The sequence below is a fragment of the Neophocaena asiaeorientalis genome, unplaced genomic scaffold (genome assembly GCF_003031525.2).
Source record: "Neophocaena asiaeorientalis asiaeorientalis breed wild unplaced genomic scaffold, Neophocaena_asiaeorientalis_V1.1 scaffold150, whole genome shotgun sequence".
NCBI lineage: Eukaryota > Metazoa > Chordata > Mammalia > Artiodactyla > Phocoenidae > Neophocaena > Neophocaena asiaeorientalis.
The window spans coordinates 8,394,406-8,410,456 of record NW_020176571.1 but is presented as its reverse complement, the minus strand read 5'-3'; the positions used below and the strand labels follow the sequence as shown (position 1 = coordinate 8,410,456).

The 16,051-nt window shown below is 45.4% G+C and overlaps 1 protein-coding gene across 6 annotated transcripts in view; it reads right to left on the bottom strand.

Moving 5' to 3' along the window:
* ETV6 (ETS variant transcription factor 6) overlaps positions 1 to 16,051 on the bottom strand; it is a 124,482-nt gene that overhangs the window by 24,069 nt on the left and 84,362 nt on the right. For all 6 annotated transcript variants that reach the window (XR_003001545.1, XR_003001546.1, XR_003001544.1 and 3 more), the window contains exon 3: positions 13,775 to 13,909. Coding sequence is in view for 2 of the 6 variants with exons in the window: in XM_024733097.1 (XP_024588865.1) it covers positions 13,775 to 13,909 (135 nt within the window). In the remaining 4 variants the exon portion in view is untranslated. The remainder of the gene's footprint in view (positions 1 to 13,774; positions 13,910 to 16,051) is intronic.

Sequence of the window (16,051 nt, the reverse complement as noted above, 5' to 3'; positions counted from 1 at the left end):
ACTGGTTTAACACATGATGGCATATCTCTAAATGATTGGAGGACTACGTAGCTATAAAATGGAATGAGGGATAACTAAATATTTTGCTAAGGACTGACCTCTAGGCTCTATGGCTAGATGAGCAAAAGCAAGGTGAAGTATGTATGGTATGCTACCATTTTTCTCAAAGGAGAAGGAGATTCCAGTTTCAGTAATGGCGGAGCGGCTTGTATCAGACTAACCTTCCTACATATAGCAATGATAGACTCTGGATAAAATATATTTATAAAAGTTACTGAGGGTACTGGAAACTGAAGGGGATTTTACTCTTGCAGGAAAGGAACTGCCCAGGGTAAGATCCAAATTTATACAGCTGTCACTCTGAGGGTCCTTCCCAGTCCACGTAGTGTGAGGCAGCTAGAAAAAGAACAGAAAGTTGCTTGAGATTCCAGGGAGTAGAGTATGAAGCTGTCAGAAGGGCAAAAAAAATGGAGAAAACAAATTCCATAAAGGAGGGACCCTCAGAGGGAGTAGCCACTAACTGGCACATAAAATGCCCTCAAATCCTTAACACGTGCTCCTGAACTGCAACGTGCAGGGGGAACTCCAAGGAGCTCAGGGAAAGGTAACAGCTGTACAGTTCAAAGACACGAAATCTCAGCTGCTGGCCATGGTATTGGAGACAGAGTTCAGAGTTGGGGCTCTATCAAGGAAGGCTCTGAAAACACCTCAGGCTGCTTATTACCCCAGAATGGCCACACCTTAGGAGTAAGGACTATGCTCTAGGACAAAGGGATTTGCCTGAGGGCTAAAGGCAAAACTGAAATAAATCTTCCCTAACCAAATAATATAAGACCAAGCCTCCACAAATTCAGAGTGACTGACTAGTTATTTAACTGCTTGCTAGCAGAAACATCGACACTCTTCAGAGGAATGTAACATAATCCAGAGTCTCTACAATATGTTATATGTAATATTCAGTGTCCAATAAAGATATTCTAGACACGTGAAGGAACAGAAAAATGTGACCCATATTCAAAAGGGATGGCAGTCAATAGAAGTAGACTCTTGAGATAATCTAGATGTTGGAATGAGCAAAAAAGAACTTCAAAGTAGCTGGGCTTCCCCAGTGGCTCAGTGGTTGAGAGTCCGGCTGCCGATGCAGGGGACACAGGTTTGTGCCCCGGTCCGGGAGGATCCCACATGCCGCGGAGCGGCTGGGCCCGTGGGCCATGGCCGCTGAGCCTGCGTGTCCGGAGCCTGTGCTCCGCAACGGGAGAGGCCACAACAGTGAGAGGCCCGCGTACCGCAAAAAAAAAAAAAGTAGCTATTATAAATAAGTTCAAGCATTTAAACAAAATGATAGTCATAATGAGTGATAACAGATGGAGACTATCAGAAAAGAAATGGAAACAATCAAAAAGGGTTTTGAACTGAAAAATACAGTACTTGAAATTTTGGACAGGAGAGACTTAATAGCAGATGGGAGATAATAGAAGAAAGGGTTAGTAAATCTGAAAACAGATCAATAAAAATTAAAAACAAAGAAATAGATCTTCAGTGACCTATGGAACAATATTAAATGGTCTAAAAGAAATGTAACTGGAGTTTGAGAAGGTGAAAACTTTTATTTTAAATAGACGTTGGTGGGTTGGTATCCCCCCCACACTCTCAACACACATTTTTAAAAACTGAATTATTTTAAAGCAAATTAGAGATTGTCATACCCTATCCTAAGTACTTGTGTGGTCATCGAAGAAAATAAGATGAATTTCCTGCACGGTCACTATAACGTCGTAAAAGAGGAGAAAACAGAAAGAATGGGGCCAAAACAAAACAAAATAAAATTGAAGAAATCATGGCCAAATTGTCCTCAAATTTGTTAACAACAACAGCAGCAACAATATACAAACTTAAGGATCCAAGAAGCTCGGCAAATTCCAAGCGGGATAAATACAGTGAAAGGTACGTTCAGGTACAGAGTCAAACTGCTGAAAACCAAGAAGAAACAGAAAATTTTGAAAGCAACCAAAGGGGAAGGAAAAGTTACACCACATACAGGGGAAAAATTATACTCATTATGGCTAACTTCTTTTTTCAACACCTAGAGAGTGTGCAAGCATGTACACAAAGAAGATATGAATGGAGACCTGTAGAGATTGAAAGAGACTCAAGAGACACATCAACCACTTGTGAAGTAGAGACAGACCCTTGCTTGGATTATGATTCGAACAAACTGCAAACACATTTATGAGGGCTTCCCTGGTGGCACAGTGGTTAAGAATCCCCCTGCCAGTGCAGGGGACATGGGTTCGAGCCCTCGTCCAGGAAGATCCCACATGCCGTGCAGCAACTAAGCCCGTGCGCCACAACTACTGAGCCTGAGCTCTACAGCCCGCGAGCCACAACTCCCGAAGCCTGCGTGCCTAGAGCCCGTGCTCCACAACAAGAGAAGCCACTGCAATGAGAAGCCCGCACACCACAGCAAAGAGTAACCCCTGCTCACCGCAACTAGAGAAAGCCCACGTGCAGCAACAAAGACCCAACACAGCCATAAATAGATAAATTAAAAAAAACATTTATGAGATAGCTGGAAAAATGTAAACAGGAATAAAATATCTGATAATACTGAGGAACTATTAATTGTCAGGTGACGTGATGGCTATGTGATTATGATTTTATAAACGGAATTGAAGTGTTTAATCAACCTTGCAAAGATACAGGTTGGGATGACAAGTCAACTTCCTCACTTTAACGCAATGCAAATAATGCTTACAGGACACTGATGAGGCCCATGGGGTTAACTTTAACGGCCGAAAGTATTAGTATGATAGAAATGATCTACAATCTTGCGGGGATGAGGCAAGTTTTCTTTTCATAGCTAATACAGATCTCAATTCTGCCATCCACAAAAATGAATTTACCTTTTGTCCATGGTTCACTCTTTATGTCACACAACATGATCATTGCAAGCGACATTTAAGACAGTCGGCATTTTGAAGTTTCACGTATTTTCTTCTAAATGCCATTTACAGAATACCTCCCTTTCCTTAAAAGCTTATTAAGGATTAAAAATACTTCAGGATGATGAAGACCATGTACTAAGAAATCCTATTTCCTGAATCCATTTCCCTTCTTACAAACTTTACAACAGACACCGGCGTTGGCCAGTAGCCTGGTTACCTGCATGTTTTCTTTGATGTCCTGGGCGTCAAGGCTCAGTGGATGGGTGTGCACTCAGGGCAAGCCTTAGGAAGTCTGGGAGAACGACGAGAGGAAGAACTTTTGCGCCAAGGGTAAAAGAGGAACTGATGTAATGTCCTGGAGAGATTTCACTCTCTGTTCCTGCCCAGATTTGGGGAACAATGAAGGAGGGAGACAGCGCTCTGGATAATCCAACTCAGATTTCACTTTTGACTCCGGATCTGGGCAGGAACAGGACTTGGATGGGCTTGATTTATTTATTTCTCTGCAGACACCACTGAAGGAGGAAGTACTTGATGAAGTTGATAACGTTAATGGTGGAGAACTGGAACTGAGGGTATTTAATTCCAGGCTCCTGGTGGTCTGGGCACACCACTGTCGAGGCTGAAAGGTCTGCAACGCGCCCTTCCAAGCTTTGTTTCACTTTGCGAAGCATGTGCTCACGTATGGAGTGGGCTCTGAGGTTGCTACCCTGCTGCCTCTGTTATTATAAGTTGGCAGCAGGGTATGGAAACTTATGAGACCAGAGCTGACAGGCAGAGAAGCTCCGGACACAGGAAACGCACTAAGCGGACAGTGGGTGCATTAAATCCCCCAGATGTAGGAGTCTTCTGTCTAAAACAAGAAGATGTTTTTTTGGTCTGGCCTTGATGTCTGGGTTTGTTCTTGGTGAACTGCCCAGCTGGAAAACTGGGAAATTATCCACATTGCCCTTGGTCTGAAGGTCTTGCTATGGGAGGGAAACGCACAAGGAAGAGAGAGGAAAAGCCACATGTAATTGGTCAGTGTGGGCTTAGGGGGGGGGGGGGGGCGGCGGGGAAGGTACCCAGGAGTGGTAGGGACCTCATTCTGGTTGAAAGTACTTTCTGATCCCAAACGTTTCTCTTTGTAGATCTCCTTTAGACACAAATAATCCCTTCTTCTCACTACCAAACAGCCCCCAATAAATTAGGACTTTAAGTGTGATGATCACCAAAAAAGGTCTGATTTCTTTTCTCATCCTCTTTCCTTTTACTTATTATGAAAGTTTCTCTATTTAGAATTCATCAGAATTCAGCCCAATTTAATCACGTTATATAATGAATAACTAGTAGACCTAAAAAACAAAGCAAAACTCTGCCTTTGGTTAAAGTCTTGGTTTTTGACTAGGACATTTCCAGGGTAGAGCAAAGGCGAAGATCAAGTTTACGTCTCACACACCAGGATCACACTTCCCCACCGTGCTTCCCCTAAGGCCATGGATGATAATAAGAGACGGAGATGCAATTCAACGGGCCCAGCAGATAACTCTCACTCATCATCCTCAGTACACTGGGATCCACATTTTTCCCCATGTAAACACCATTTCCCAGCACAATTTTTTAAAAGATTAGTAGGAACCATGAATGATATAAAGACCTATACAAAAATTAAAGGCTCTAGATCTTGAGATGGAATTCAAAATAGATCTCATATACATACTCAGGTTCTGTCACTCCCCGTTATGAGTTGACTTGTGTGCCCCTCACCCCAAAATTCATATGTTGAAGTCCCAATCCCCAGTACCTCAGAATATGATCTCATTGGGGAAAAGGGTCATTGCAGATGTAATTAGGTAAGGTAAGGTCATATTGGAGTGGCATGGGCCTCTATTCCAATATGACTGGTGCCCTTGTGAACAGGGGAATTTGGACACACAGACATGCACACACACACAACTGGAGAGGAGTGTTTTGTCACACAGTCGTTACAATATGAATTGAAGCAAAGAACTACCGGCGATGCCGACCGTGTGTGAGGTAGTGTCTCAGATACAGAATACGTAGAGGAAGGAAATGCGGTCCTTGCTCTCAAGGGTGCCACAGTCTAATGGAGAAGGCAGACATATCAAAAAAACGACGAAAGGCTATAGGTGCTGAATTAAGAGTCAAGGCACGCAGGGGTAGGCCACGCAAGATCTACAAGCCGAGGATCTCCAAAGATTGCCAGCAAACCACCAGAAGCTGGGAGAGAAACCTAGCACAGAGTTTCCCTCACGGCCTCAGAAGGAACCGATCCTGCCCAGACCTTGATCTTGGACTTCCAGCCTCCAGAACTGTGAGACGATACATTCCTGTTGTTTGAGCCACCCAGTGTGTGGCAGCCCTAGAAAACTATCCCTACTACCGCCTTTCCAAGAGGCTCAACCAAGACTTTCAGTCAAGACTTTCCACTGACCCTTTGCCTGCCCATTTCAGTGTTTCCATCTCACTCAGCTCCCTTGTCACATTCAGTAGTCACTGAATTCCCTTGCAGGGCCTGAGAAGAAAACTGCCCTAGCTTGGAGTGTAGGATTCACAGACGTCTGAGTTCAAACACAATAAATCCTAAGGAAGCATCTAGAATTTTATAAGCATTTGGGTGAAAGGGGCTGAAAGAAACAAAACAGGTGACTTTCAGGACTCTGAGGCTTAATCTTCATCACTGTGGGCAGGATAGCTGCCAACAGGCCACCTCTGCCGGTGGTTTAGCGCAGACGGTGTGGGCAAGTCTACACCAGCCGTAGACACGAGGCTTCGTGCTCCCGGCCGGACGCTGGCTCTGCTCTTCCCAGGTGGTGTAGAGGAGTCTCCCTCAGTCTCAGGAAAGGCCCACAAAAGAAGTGAATGAAGAAATCAAGGGATGAGGTTACAGATGAGCCAATTTGCCCTTTGGAGGTAAATGCTGTGAATCATTTATAGGGAGGGGGCCAGGGCGGCACAAAGGTTAAGGCAGGAGAGGGGAACGAGTGGAGAGCTTCCTTCTCTGGGGTTGAACCCACCACCCCCAGCCCTCTTATCTCAGAGGAATCAGGTGGCATTTCCTGAGGGCTAAGAGGAAATCACTTGAAGGCTTCCTGGTTACCTTGGGAGAATTATTCATGTCTATTAGGGACCTCCTGCCCCTAAAACTTTTAGCTCAATGGAGCAAGCTAGCCTCTGGACTAAGGGGAGCCTCCATACCCCTGGAGGGAGCTGGCCCAAGGAAGGTGCACGGGTCCCCCCAGAGGGAGGCTGATGACCCCGATGAAAAGTGGCTCCATGTACCACCCCGGGCCTCCATGTGCTCCCATCACAACCAAACGCTCTGAACCAGGTCAGAGGGTGAAAGGTCATGCTGCCCTAGACCACGACATACAGGAGGCAAAGCAGGAAGAAGAGGCCCTGGAGAGGAGAGGAGGATAGAGAAGAGGGGAATGAGGCCGAGTGCGGGGGAAAGTGTCAGCCGGCGCTCGGGGGGGCTCTGACACTGGGGACGACAAGAAGTTCTGGTGGGACCTCGTTACCTCCTGCCAGATTCAAGAGTCACAGGGATGAAAGGGGCACAGGAAGGTTAATCTTAGAGTTCTCAAGGGTGAGAGGAGACGGCCAGATTCATAGAAAGGTTGCAAAGGGCTGTGGAGGACCTACCACGTGCCAGGTACTGAAGGTAACGCAAAGTGTAGGCACTGCTTATTTTCCGAACAGGCTGTATCCTGAATTAAGGTTTGCCCTTTAAATGTATTTTCCCATAGAAATCATGCAACAGATGGTGCCCGGTTAACCCATGAAGAAGTCCTAGGATAATGGCATGGGTGGACAACAGACCTTTCCTACGTCCGGATGCAGAAACCTGGTGTTTGCACGAAGCACATGACATTGCAGTAACGGGACTGCTTAAGAAAACTGGAATTGGACTAGCACAGGGAACTATATTCAATATTTTGTAATAACCTATATGGGAAAAGAATCTGAAAAAGAATATATATATGTGTGTGTATTGATATATAACTGAATCACTTTGCTTACACCTGAAGCTAACACAATACGGTATATCAACTATACTTCAATAAGAAAATAATTAAAAAACAGAAAATTGGAATTGGAGGTAAGAAGAAAAACACCATTGCACAACAACGTGAATACACCTAGCACTACTGAATTGTACACCTACAAATGGTTAAGATGATAAATGTTACGTGTATTTTATCACAATTCAGCTTTTTTTAAGTTTAAAGAAAAGAAGAAAAAACCTGAACCGAATAGTGCTAAGAAACAGCAAATAGTCATAATGAATAGCATTTATCAAGCGCTTGCTGTGTGACAGATGCTGCTCTGAGGGCATTTCCCTTATGAACTTGACCCTTTCTTACATCAATCGTATTCGATAGGTACTGCTATTCTCCTTCTTTTACAGATGAAAACAGAGACACAAGGAAGCTAAGGAACTTGCCTCAAGTCACACAGCTGGTGAAGTGGGAGCTGGGATTTGAACCCAGGTGGTCTGGATCCATACACGCACCATCACGCTCTCTGGCTCTACCATGTGCTACACAGCTAACGTGTATAACAAAGATGTCAAACCCGGGCCAATGGCCGCCTTGACACTTCAGTCATGAACACAATTCCAGCAAGACTAGAAAATCGGGGTGGTTTTTACAACAACGGGTAATAGGATGTGGCCTGAGCAACTGGAAGCCTCATCTACCCTGGTGCCTGTCCTGGGGGGGCGGCTGTCAAGGAGCCACCGCACGAGGGGCTAGTCCAGGGGTACGAGAGCCAGGGCTTCTGTTCTCAGAGGCCACTGCCTGACTCAGAGCCCACATCTCTCCCAGGCCGGGAGATTTTTGTCCCGCTAATAAGTCCATTCATCCTGGGGCAGTCAGAGATCCAGACAGGTTAATTCAGTCCAATTTAGTATGAGTTTTTAATATCATTAACTGAAGACATACACTGGGGTCTCAAAAGTTATCTCTGACGTTTTTTGGTTTTCACTTGACAGTTTCAAGTACAGATGGTCCCCGACTTATGACGGTTCGACTTAGCCATTTTTCGACTTTACAGTGGTGGCAAAGTGATACGCATTAGGCAGAAAGGGTACTTCAGATTTTGAATTGCGATCTTTTTCCGGGGCTAGTGCTATGCAGGACGATACTCCTCGTGCTGCTGGGCAGCGGCAGTGAGTACAGCTCCCGGTCAGCCACGCGATCACGCGGGCGAGCAACTGATACCATCCTGCACCCAGACAGCCATTCTGTCTTGCACTTGCCGTACAGTGTTCAATAAATTACATGAGATAGTCAACACTTAAATATAAAATCGGCTTTGCGTTAGACGATTCTGCCCAACTGCAGGCTGATGTAAGTGTTCTGAGCATGTTTAAGGTAGGTAGGCTAAGCTGTGCTGTTTGGTAGGTTAGGGGTATTAAATGCATTTTCAACTTAGGATATTTTCAACTTAAGACGGGTTTATCTGGCCGTATCCCCATCCTAAGTCTGGGAAGATCTGTACTATGAAGCGGAAACATTATAAGCAGGAGTGCGGGGACCTGCCAGTATATTGGACCTGTCTCGACATCCTAATCTCCATGGTTCTTCTACTCATCGTTTAACCATTTGCCCTATTTTCAGGGTGCTTGCAAACACACAAAATTAATAAAAATGTTATTTCGGTCAGCTCATTCATGCTGCAGTGGAATGAACACCGGCATTGGAACCAAGTGGACCTGGGGTTAGGTCTTAGCTTTGCCACTACATAATTATGTGATTTGGAGGCAGGGTACTTTACTGCTCTTAGCCTCAATCTCCTCATCTATAAAGTAGAAATAATATCACCTTCTTTATGGGGTGGTTGTGAAGATGAAATGATTTAAACATGTAAAAGCTTAGAACAGGGCCTGGAACACAATGAGGACACCATAAGTGTTAGCTCTTATTTTGTTATTATGAGGTAGATTCATGTACCTCATCTCGTTGAATTATCTCATTAAAATTGTATAAGATTGGGCTTCCCTGGTGGCGCAGTGGTTGAGAGTCCGCCTGCCGATGCAGGGGACACGGGTTCGTGCCCCGGTCCGGGAAGATTCCACATGCCGCGGGGCGGCTGGGCCCGTGAACCATGGCCGCTGAGCCTGCGCGTCCGGAGCCTGTGCTCCACGACGGGAGAGGCCACGACGGTGAGAGGCCCGCGTACCGACAAAAAAAAAAAAAATTGTATAAGATTTCCTTCCTCCAAAGTAGTCTCTGGCAGTTGGATTTGGTGGGCAAGAGGAGGGAGAAGGGGAAATATTTCCCCCAGTAAAGCAATCATATAAATAAAATTTCTGTGGGCCATCCCAGAATACAGCCACCCTCCCCACCCTCCATGAAGAAATGATTTCCCTCTACTATCTGGGCTATGACCATGGGCTAGTTGTAAGGAGAACTGAGAATGACACCTGAAATTTCTCGTCCTCACTTCCAATTTCCATATCCACCTGGTGACAGAGAGCTGCCCCAGAGCAGAACTTTCACCTTAGAACTATGTCTACTGCTGCACAGCATGTGGGAATAGTTTCAAATTCAAGTGATTAAAAATCACCTCCCAATTCCCTGGCGGTCCAGCGGTTAGGGCTTGGCACTTTCACTGCTGGGGCCCGGGTTCGATCCCTGGTCAGGGAAATAAGATCCCGCAAGCCACGTGGTATGGCCTGAGAAACACAGGTCCTGTTCCCCCTCCCTGGACACGTGTGCATGTTCAGTCCAACAGGGGTGACTCTGCAAAGCTGACCCCATTTGGAGACCAGCCTAGACTAGAAGCATATTTTAATTGCTCAATGAACTTTTAGGGAATCACTCATTCAAGTAGTTCTAACACCAAAGGACCAGTGGCAATCGAATATACGCTTTGGCACCAAGCTTTTCTTCTTAAATATTCCATGGGAGCCAAAAGTCACTGACTTCGGAACCCAAAGTATCAAAAGAAGTTGATATCACAACCGTGTGTGACAAAATAAATTTATTTTATAACCATGTACTGGTCTGAAATTTCTAAAGATGTTTTGCCTCCTGGTTTTGGTGAGAGAAGTAGTCTCCTTCCTACACAGCCATCTACGTTATACCTAACTAATTCATAACATGCAGATAAAATGGGTAATCAATAATCAAAGGAAAGGAATCTATTAAAAATGAGATTTCCACTGTGAAACAAGTGAATGGTGCTACTCTTGGTTTGACTACTAAGAGGGGTAATGCCGTCAGCAGTTCTCGATAAGGTGAGATAAACGAGAATAGATGTTCAACTTTTCTCAGCATCACCAGACAGGACACTGCTGTCCTTTTGTGGATTTTAGTTGCCTACGACCCTGAAAGTAGAGAATGTGTCTTATTCGTCTTCCTATCACCCAGGGAGACCCAGTCCTTAGGATTTAAGGGCTCTAAGATCTGATACCATTTGGTGGTATTTCCTGTCTTATAACTGGGGTGACTAAGGGCCAGAGAAACGAGAAACTGAGTCCTTAGGACTGTTCTGGCAGAAGAGAGGATTAGAACCTGGTTTCCTGATGTCCAGATCCCACTCTTGAAGACATTTAATCTAAGCTGACCATGTGTCCCAGTTTGTCAGGGATGGTCCTGGCTTGATGCCTATGTCCGAGCTCACTTACTAGAGTCCCATTTCCCTAGCATAAGTGTCTGGGTATGGATGAAAAGTTATAAGGTTATCGTAATTATATAATATCGCCTTCCCCTCCCATAACTGAGTAAGGGAAGAGTAGAAATGCTGGTTCTCCTAGACCTAGGTGGTAATCTGAGTACTGCTTCACCCAAGGCATGACACACTTCTAGAGATAATGAATGTGTACAAAATAAAGGGTTTGAATTAGTATGAACACCCTTCTCTCCCATCAGAGCCTGGAAGGGAGCCTCTGAGCTAACAATGACCTCCAAGCTTCTGGCACTGCCACGTGGCTGCCAGCACGGAAGGTGAGGCTTCAATGTAATGTACTCATAGGGGATGTTTGCAGGCTGGATCACACAAGATATGTTTGTCCTGTGACATAAATTCCCATTGTGAAATTATGAATGTCTGAATTGGTCACGTCGGTGGCAGTGATGAGGTGAAGTCATGGGGTGTTGAATGAAGCTTTGTGTTTGTACGTCACTCTGCACGCCTCCCTGTGCCAGCCTGCTGAGGGGCTGAGTGGGCCCTCTCTGGAATGGCCCATTCTCCTTCCATGCTGAGCTCTGGGCCGAGTCAAGAGCGACACACTCTTACATTGTACTGTATCCCCAACTAGGTAGCATAAATCACTGGGGATGTAATACTGGATGTTTATAATTTCACTTAACAAACTTTTTTCCCCCCCAGGACCAGATCTCTCTGTATATTAACAAATGCCCATATTAATGTGTTACCATTCACGATATAACCGTATTGATCCTAGAGATAATTCATGTTAAGCTGTAAATATATTCTTTCTACCTCTCTAGTTGGTCCTTTTGTCACCAAAGGCACCGATATATCTGGAGGTCTGGGGGCCAGCAGCCTCTTCACATCACCTCCGTGCCCGGCACAGCTCTTCTCACGTGATCCCACCTGACAAAGACCCACGCTCCCTTCTGTGCGCTCTCACGTGAGAGCAGGCAGAGGACCAAGGGCACATACCAGGATGGTGTTTTCTGACTGACAGCTTGAAGGAACCGTCTCTGAGAACGCGCTACTTTTAGGAGCAGGTCTGAAGCAGAGCTACCTGATCCACAAGGTGATGCAGCCCTTGACCTCGGCCTCATTAGCTCCATGCTTTTACCTACTGAGCTCACCACGGCCCACAACATAGCACTTGAGAGCGCAGCTCTTTAGGGTGTCGGTGGTGGCGCACGTGCATTTCCTCGGTGAGAGGGGTCTCTGAGAGTGGCCAGCGTTTCCTGCCGAGTCACTCCTGTCCCCGAGGACAACAGCAAACACACCTACTTGCGGGTCAGATCAGGCCAAGCGGAGAGAAGGAAGGAGCTGCCGTGAGATGAGACCATCAGCCTCCCATCACAGCTGAGGATAAACCGGGAAACAGCAATTCCAAATGGGATTTTTTTTTTTTTTTAATAATGAGCAAAAGAGAGAGAGTGAAAAACAAAACAAAACAAAACAGCCCATCACACACCTTTTGTGTGTGAAGAGGCAGCCTAGGCAATCTAATTCCTGCCCTAATCCTAAAGCTTCAGTAAACCCACCACCTCTTCTCTGGAGTAGCTGTTGGCTGTTATGCAAACAGGAAACGCACAGGGCAGGAAGGGTAAAAGAATGAAGCAACCCAGCTGGGGTGGGGGGCAGCTGCTGAATTCAGCAGAGGTAGAGCTAGAGGAAGACAGGATGAGAGGCACAGGTGGGGAGACTGCAAGAAGCACTTGCTTACTCTCCATCGCGGAGGCAAGGGGACCTGCTGTGAGAAGCTGGGCACAGGGAGGAGATGCCGGTCGGGCGCCTGAAGCCAGGCTCTGTCCTGTGACGTGTTAATTAGGGAAACACGGAACGTCTCATTTTTAAATCTGCCGACAACAAAACAAAAACAGTCCCGCTCTGGGGCATGTTCAATCAGTTGAAGGAAATGCCCCTGAAAAAAACCCAGGGGGTGTAGGCCCCTCATAATCTGGTCTGAAAGACAAGTTTCAAAGAATCACCTTGTGTCCCCAATCTGGGCAGAAGGATGTGGACGAAATGCTCCCCAGAGGCACGGTGCATCGCTGTTCAAGAGAACAGGGGCAAAGCAAGCTTCTTATACCCTATTTCTGTACCCAAGCACCTGCTGTGGAACTCTGCCCGGGGCCGCAATTCGATTCGATTGTTGTGTTTTCTGCCAACGCTTTGATTAGGACCACTGTTAAGTCACCGGAGCAGAGCAGTGCGTGGCACACCTGAACTAAGCGCTCACAGTGAGCACATTGCAAGACACTGCCTCCGGTGAACGCATACTAGACCTCCTTGGTCCCCCGCAGAGTTCACAGGGTTTGGGTCTCTTTTCTTCCTCCAGCTTAGGTTACCCTCTGTTACCCTCACTCCCCACTGTTTCCCTCCACAGCCCGGAAATTAAAGTCCTCCACGTCCTGTTTCTAATCTTACCTCCTTGGACTAGTTCTGCAACAGCAAAATGTTGATCATTGTTTGTTTGGTTTTTTGTTTGTTTGGTTTTGAATTTTTGGTTGCACCCCATGGCATGTGGGACCTTAGTTCCCCGACCAGGGCTTGAACCCGCGCCCCCTGCATTGGAAGGTGAAGTCTTAACCACTGGACCGCCGGGGAAGTCCCTGTTGATCACTGTTGAAGTAGGGGGAGGGGGTGGATCACAGAGCTTTAGTTAGTTTATTCTATTTGGGGTCTGTTTGAAATTTTTCATAATCAAAGGTAGGGGGAAAAGAAAGGTAAGTTCTATAACCCAAGTCATGGGTTGCTCTCTATTCCAAGGACTCCCTCCATCCTGGGTCCTCCAGGGACGTTCTCCACTTCACTCCTGCTTATCAGACCTTCACAGAATCCTACAGAGTCACCTCCTTCAGGAAGCTGAGCCTGCTGCCTGTACTGGCTGTAATCTCCCATTCCACTGTCTCTTTATAGCCTCTGTCATAATTATTCTTTGATACTTACATGTGTATCTATCCCATTTCCTCTCCTAGATTGTGAGTTGCAGAGAACCAGATCTTATTCATCTCAGCATTTCCCCCAGGGTCTCAAACAAAATCAGTACCCCACAAATGCTTCTTGAATGAAAAATGAATCACATGAATAAGAACGACTTATCAAAGGAACAGTGGAACCTCTGGGATTTGGCTATGTCTCAAGCAAGGAGAGAGAAGCCTCCTAGGTACCTTCTTCGTGGTTCTGATGCAGGATGACTTCTGGCTGCGTGTGTATCGAGTTTCCGGGGTGGAAGAACGGTGAGAAAAGAATCCGAGGTTTCCTCTGCTTCAGAATATGCTGAAGGAGTTCATAGAGCACATCACCTGGATAGAAAAAGGAAAGAAAAATAGGGAAATGGGAGTGTTTTGTTCAACAACTATTTGCTGAGCTTTGACTTTGCACCTGGCACTGTCCTAAGGACACAATGGTGAGGAAGACAGGTCTGCCACCTATCCACGTGGAGCTTATAGGGGACAGGATGTGGCACTGAAACTCAGGTCAGAGCCATGCAGGTTTTTTATTTTTTTTGAACTTTTTTGATTATGAAAGTCATATACAAAAATAAGTATAAAAATGCAAGAAGATAGAAAGAAACAAAAATCACCTATAATCCTATCCCTAAGAGACACAAGGCTGTTAATACTATCTCCAGTATTATGTGGGTATAGAATTAGAATCAGGCTTATAATAGTTTAGTATCTCTCTTTTCCCTCCACATTATTTAACTGCTTTAGTAGCTGCATTATAACAGCCTGTCACAGGGATGTACCAGACTTTATTAGAAACTGTCCCAATTTATTGCTACTATTTTTATAAAAAACATCCTTTTCACGTCTGTATTTGCATTTCAGATTATTCAAAGAAGAAGTACAAAGTCATTAAGGATGAAAAGTTTTAATGTTTCAATGAGAACTCATGGATTCTTCATAGAAATCTTCCCAATAGAGAAAAACGTGCCTTTCTGATCTACCCCAATCCCAGGCAGGAAAAGAATAAACGTGAAAAAGAAATTCACAAGTCCAGTCAGAGGTGCTAACTATTAAAGATACCCTATAAGGAACTGGCTTATGTTCTGGGATGCTTCCCTCTAAAAATACACACAGGCACTGCTCCAAGGTTCCACAATCTCTAGAAAATCATCTTTAGATGTCAGCACCTCGCAGAGGATGGTAGGGGCTGGTCTGAGCTGGGGGCCTTCTATTCTATTTGGTATTTGAAGTGTCCACTGAGTTGTTAATTAGCCAAAAAAGCTGTCATGGTCTTGTCCCTCCCCTCTGACTTAGATTCAAGTTAAAAAATGCAGGTGGGTGCCTCAAAGCCCCTTAGGGGTGGGTGATTAATCTTTAAAATACCACAGGCTTTTCTAACTGTCTCCCACGCCCTTCCACATACAGATACGCAGTCAACAATTGTGCCAAACAGTGGGCTTTTGTCTCTAATCTCAGCCACTTTTAACAGATACTTTAATTAACAACTTAATTTACTGCATATTGTGGGCTATTGCTAAATTATTTTTTTTTCCTCTTCAACTCAGCCTGAATCTGAGAAACAGTCCAAATGAATTCCTTTGTTTCTGCAAACTTCTGTGCCTTTTCTATTGGCACCAAATATAAGTTCCACAATACCCCGTCCTAAGTGATTCCTGAGATGCCCTGGTGTCTTTCCTTTGATTTTGTTTCTTCCTCTACCTTTGAATTTTGGTCATTATTAATATAACTTACTGCCACTGTTTACTACTGTGATCAAATAGAGCAAAAGACTTCTAAGGAACTGAAGACCCCACGTCACTTGGGAATTTCCTTTTAGTGAAACGGGCGAGGAACCGCAGAGGTGTTCTGAACTCGACTTAAAAATGTTCTGTGTAAGGTAGACCCGTGACAAATGACTCCCTTTGGAGCTGGGAAGGCTTTGGAGCTCATCTAATTCAAATCCAGTAGTCATGGTGATGCTGTCTCTGATGAGATGAGGATACAGAGCCTGAAATACAGTCCTATTTTAATGATTCATATTTTAATCGCTTACAAAAATAAGTCCCTAATCAACATTTTGTGTCTTGGTTTAGTGTAAATGTCTTCCTGAACTTTTCCGAATTTACATGGCCTCACAACGCTGGGTTCTATCCTGTGGGTTTGAGCGATGCTTTATACCGGTAGTAGCTGAAGAGAAAAACGAAAACACTGAAAAAAAATGTGTTCCTGATGGTACTAACAAAAATGGTCAGTTATTAGTGTAGCCACTTTGGAAGGGGAGGCGAGGAAATACAGATGCAGTGTGTGTGTGGCTGTCGGACTCTGCTGGTTTGGATGCGGGCTGGCGTGAGGGGAGGGCCCGGCAGCCAGGGCTGGAGGACCAGCTCCTGTGCATGAGGAGACCTTGAGCAGGTCCCCGAACTTCTCTGCGAAATGCAAACATCTCCCTCAGAAGAGGATGTCGTGAAGCAGGGCCTGGGGCATGTCACATGTGGT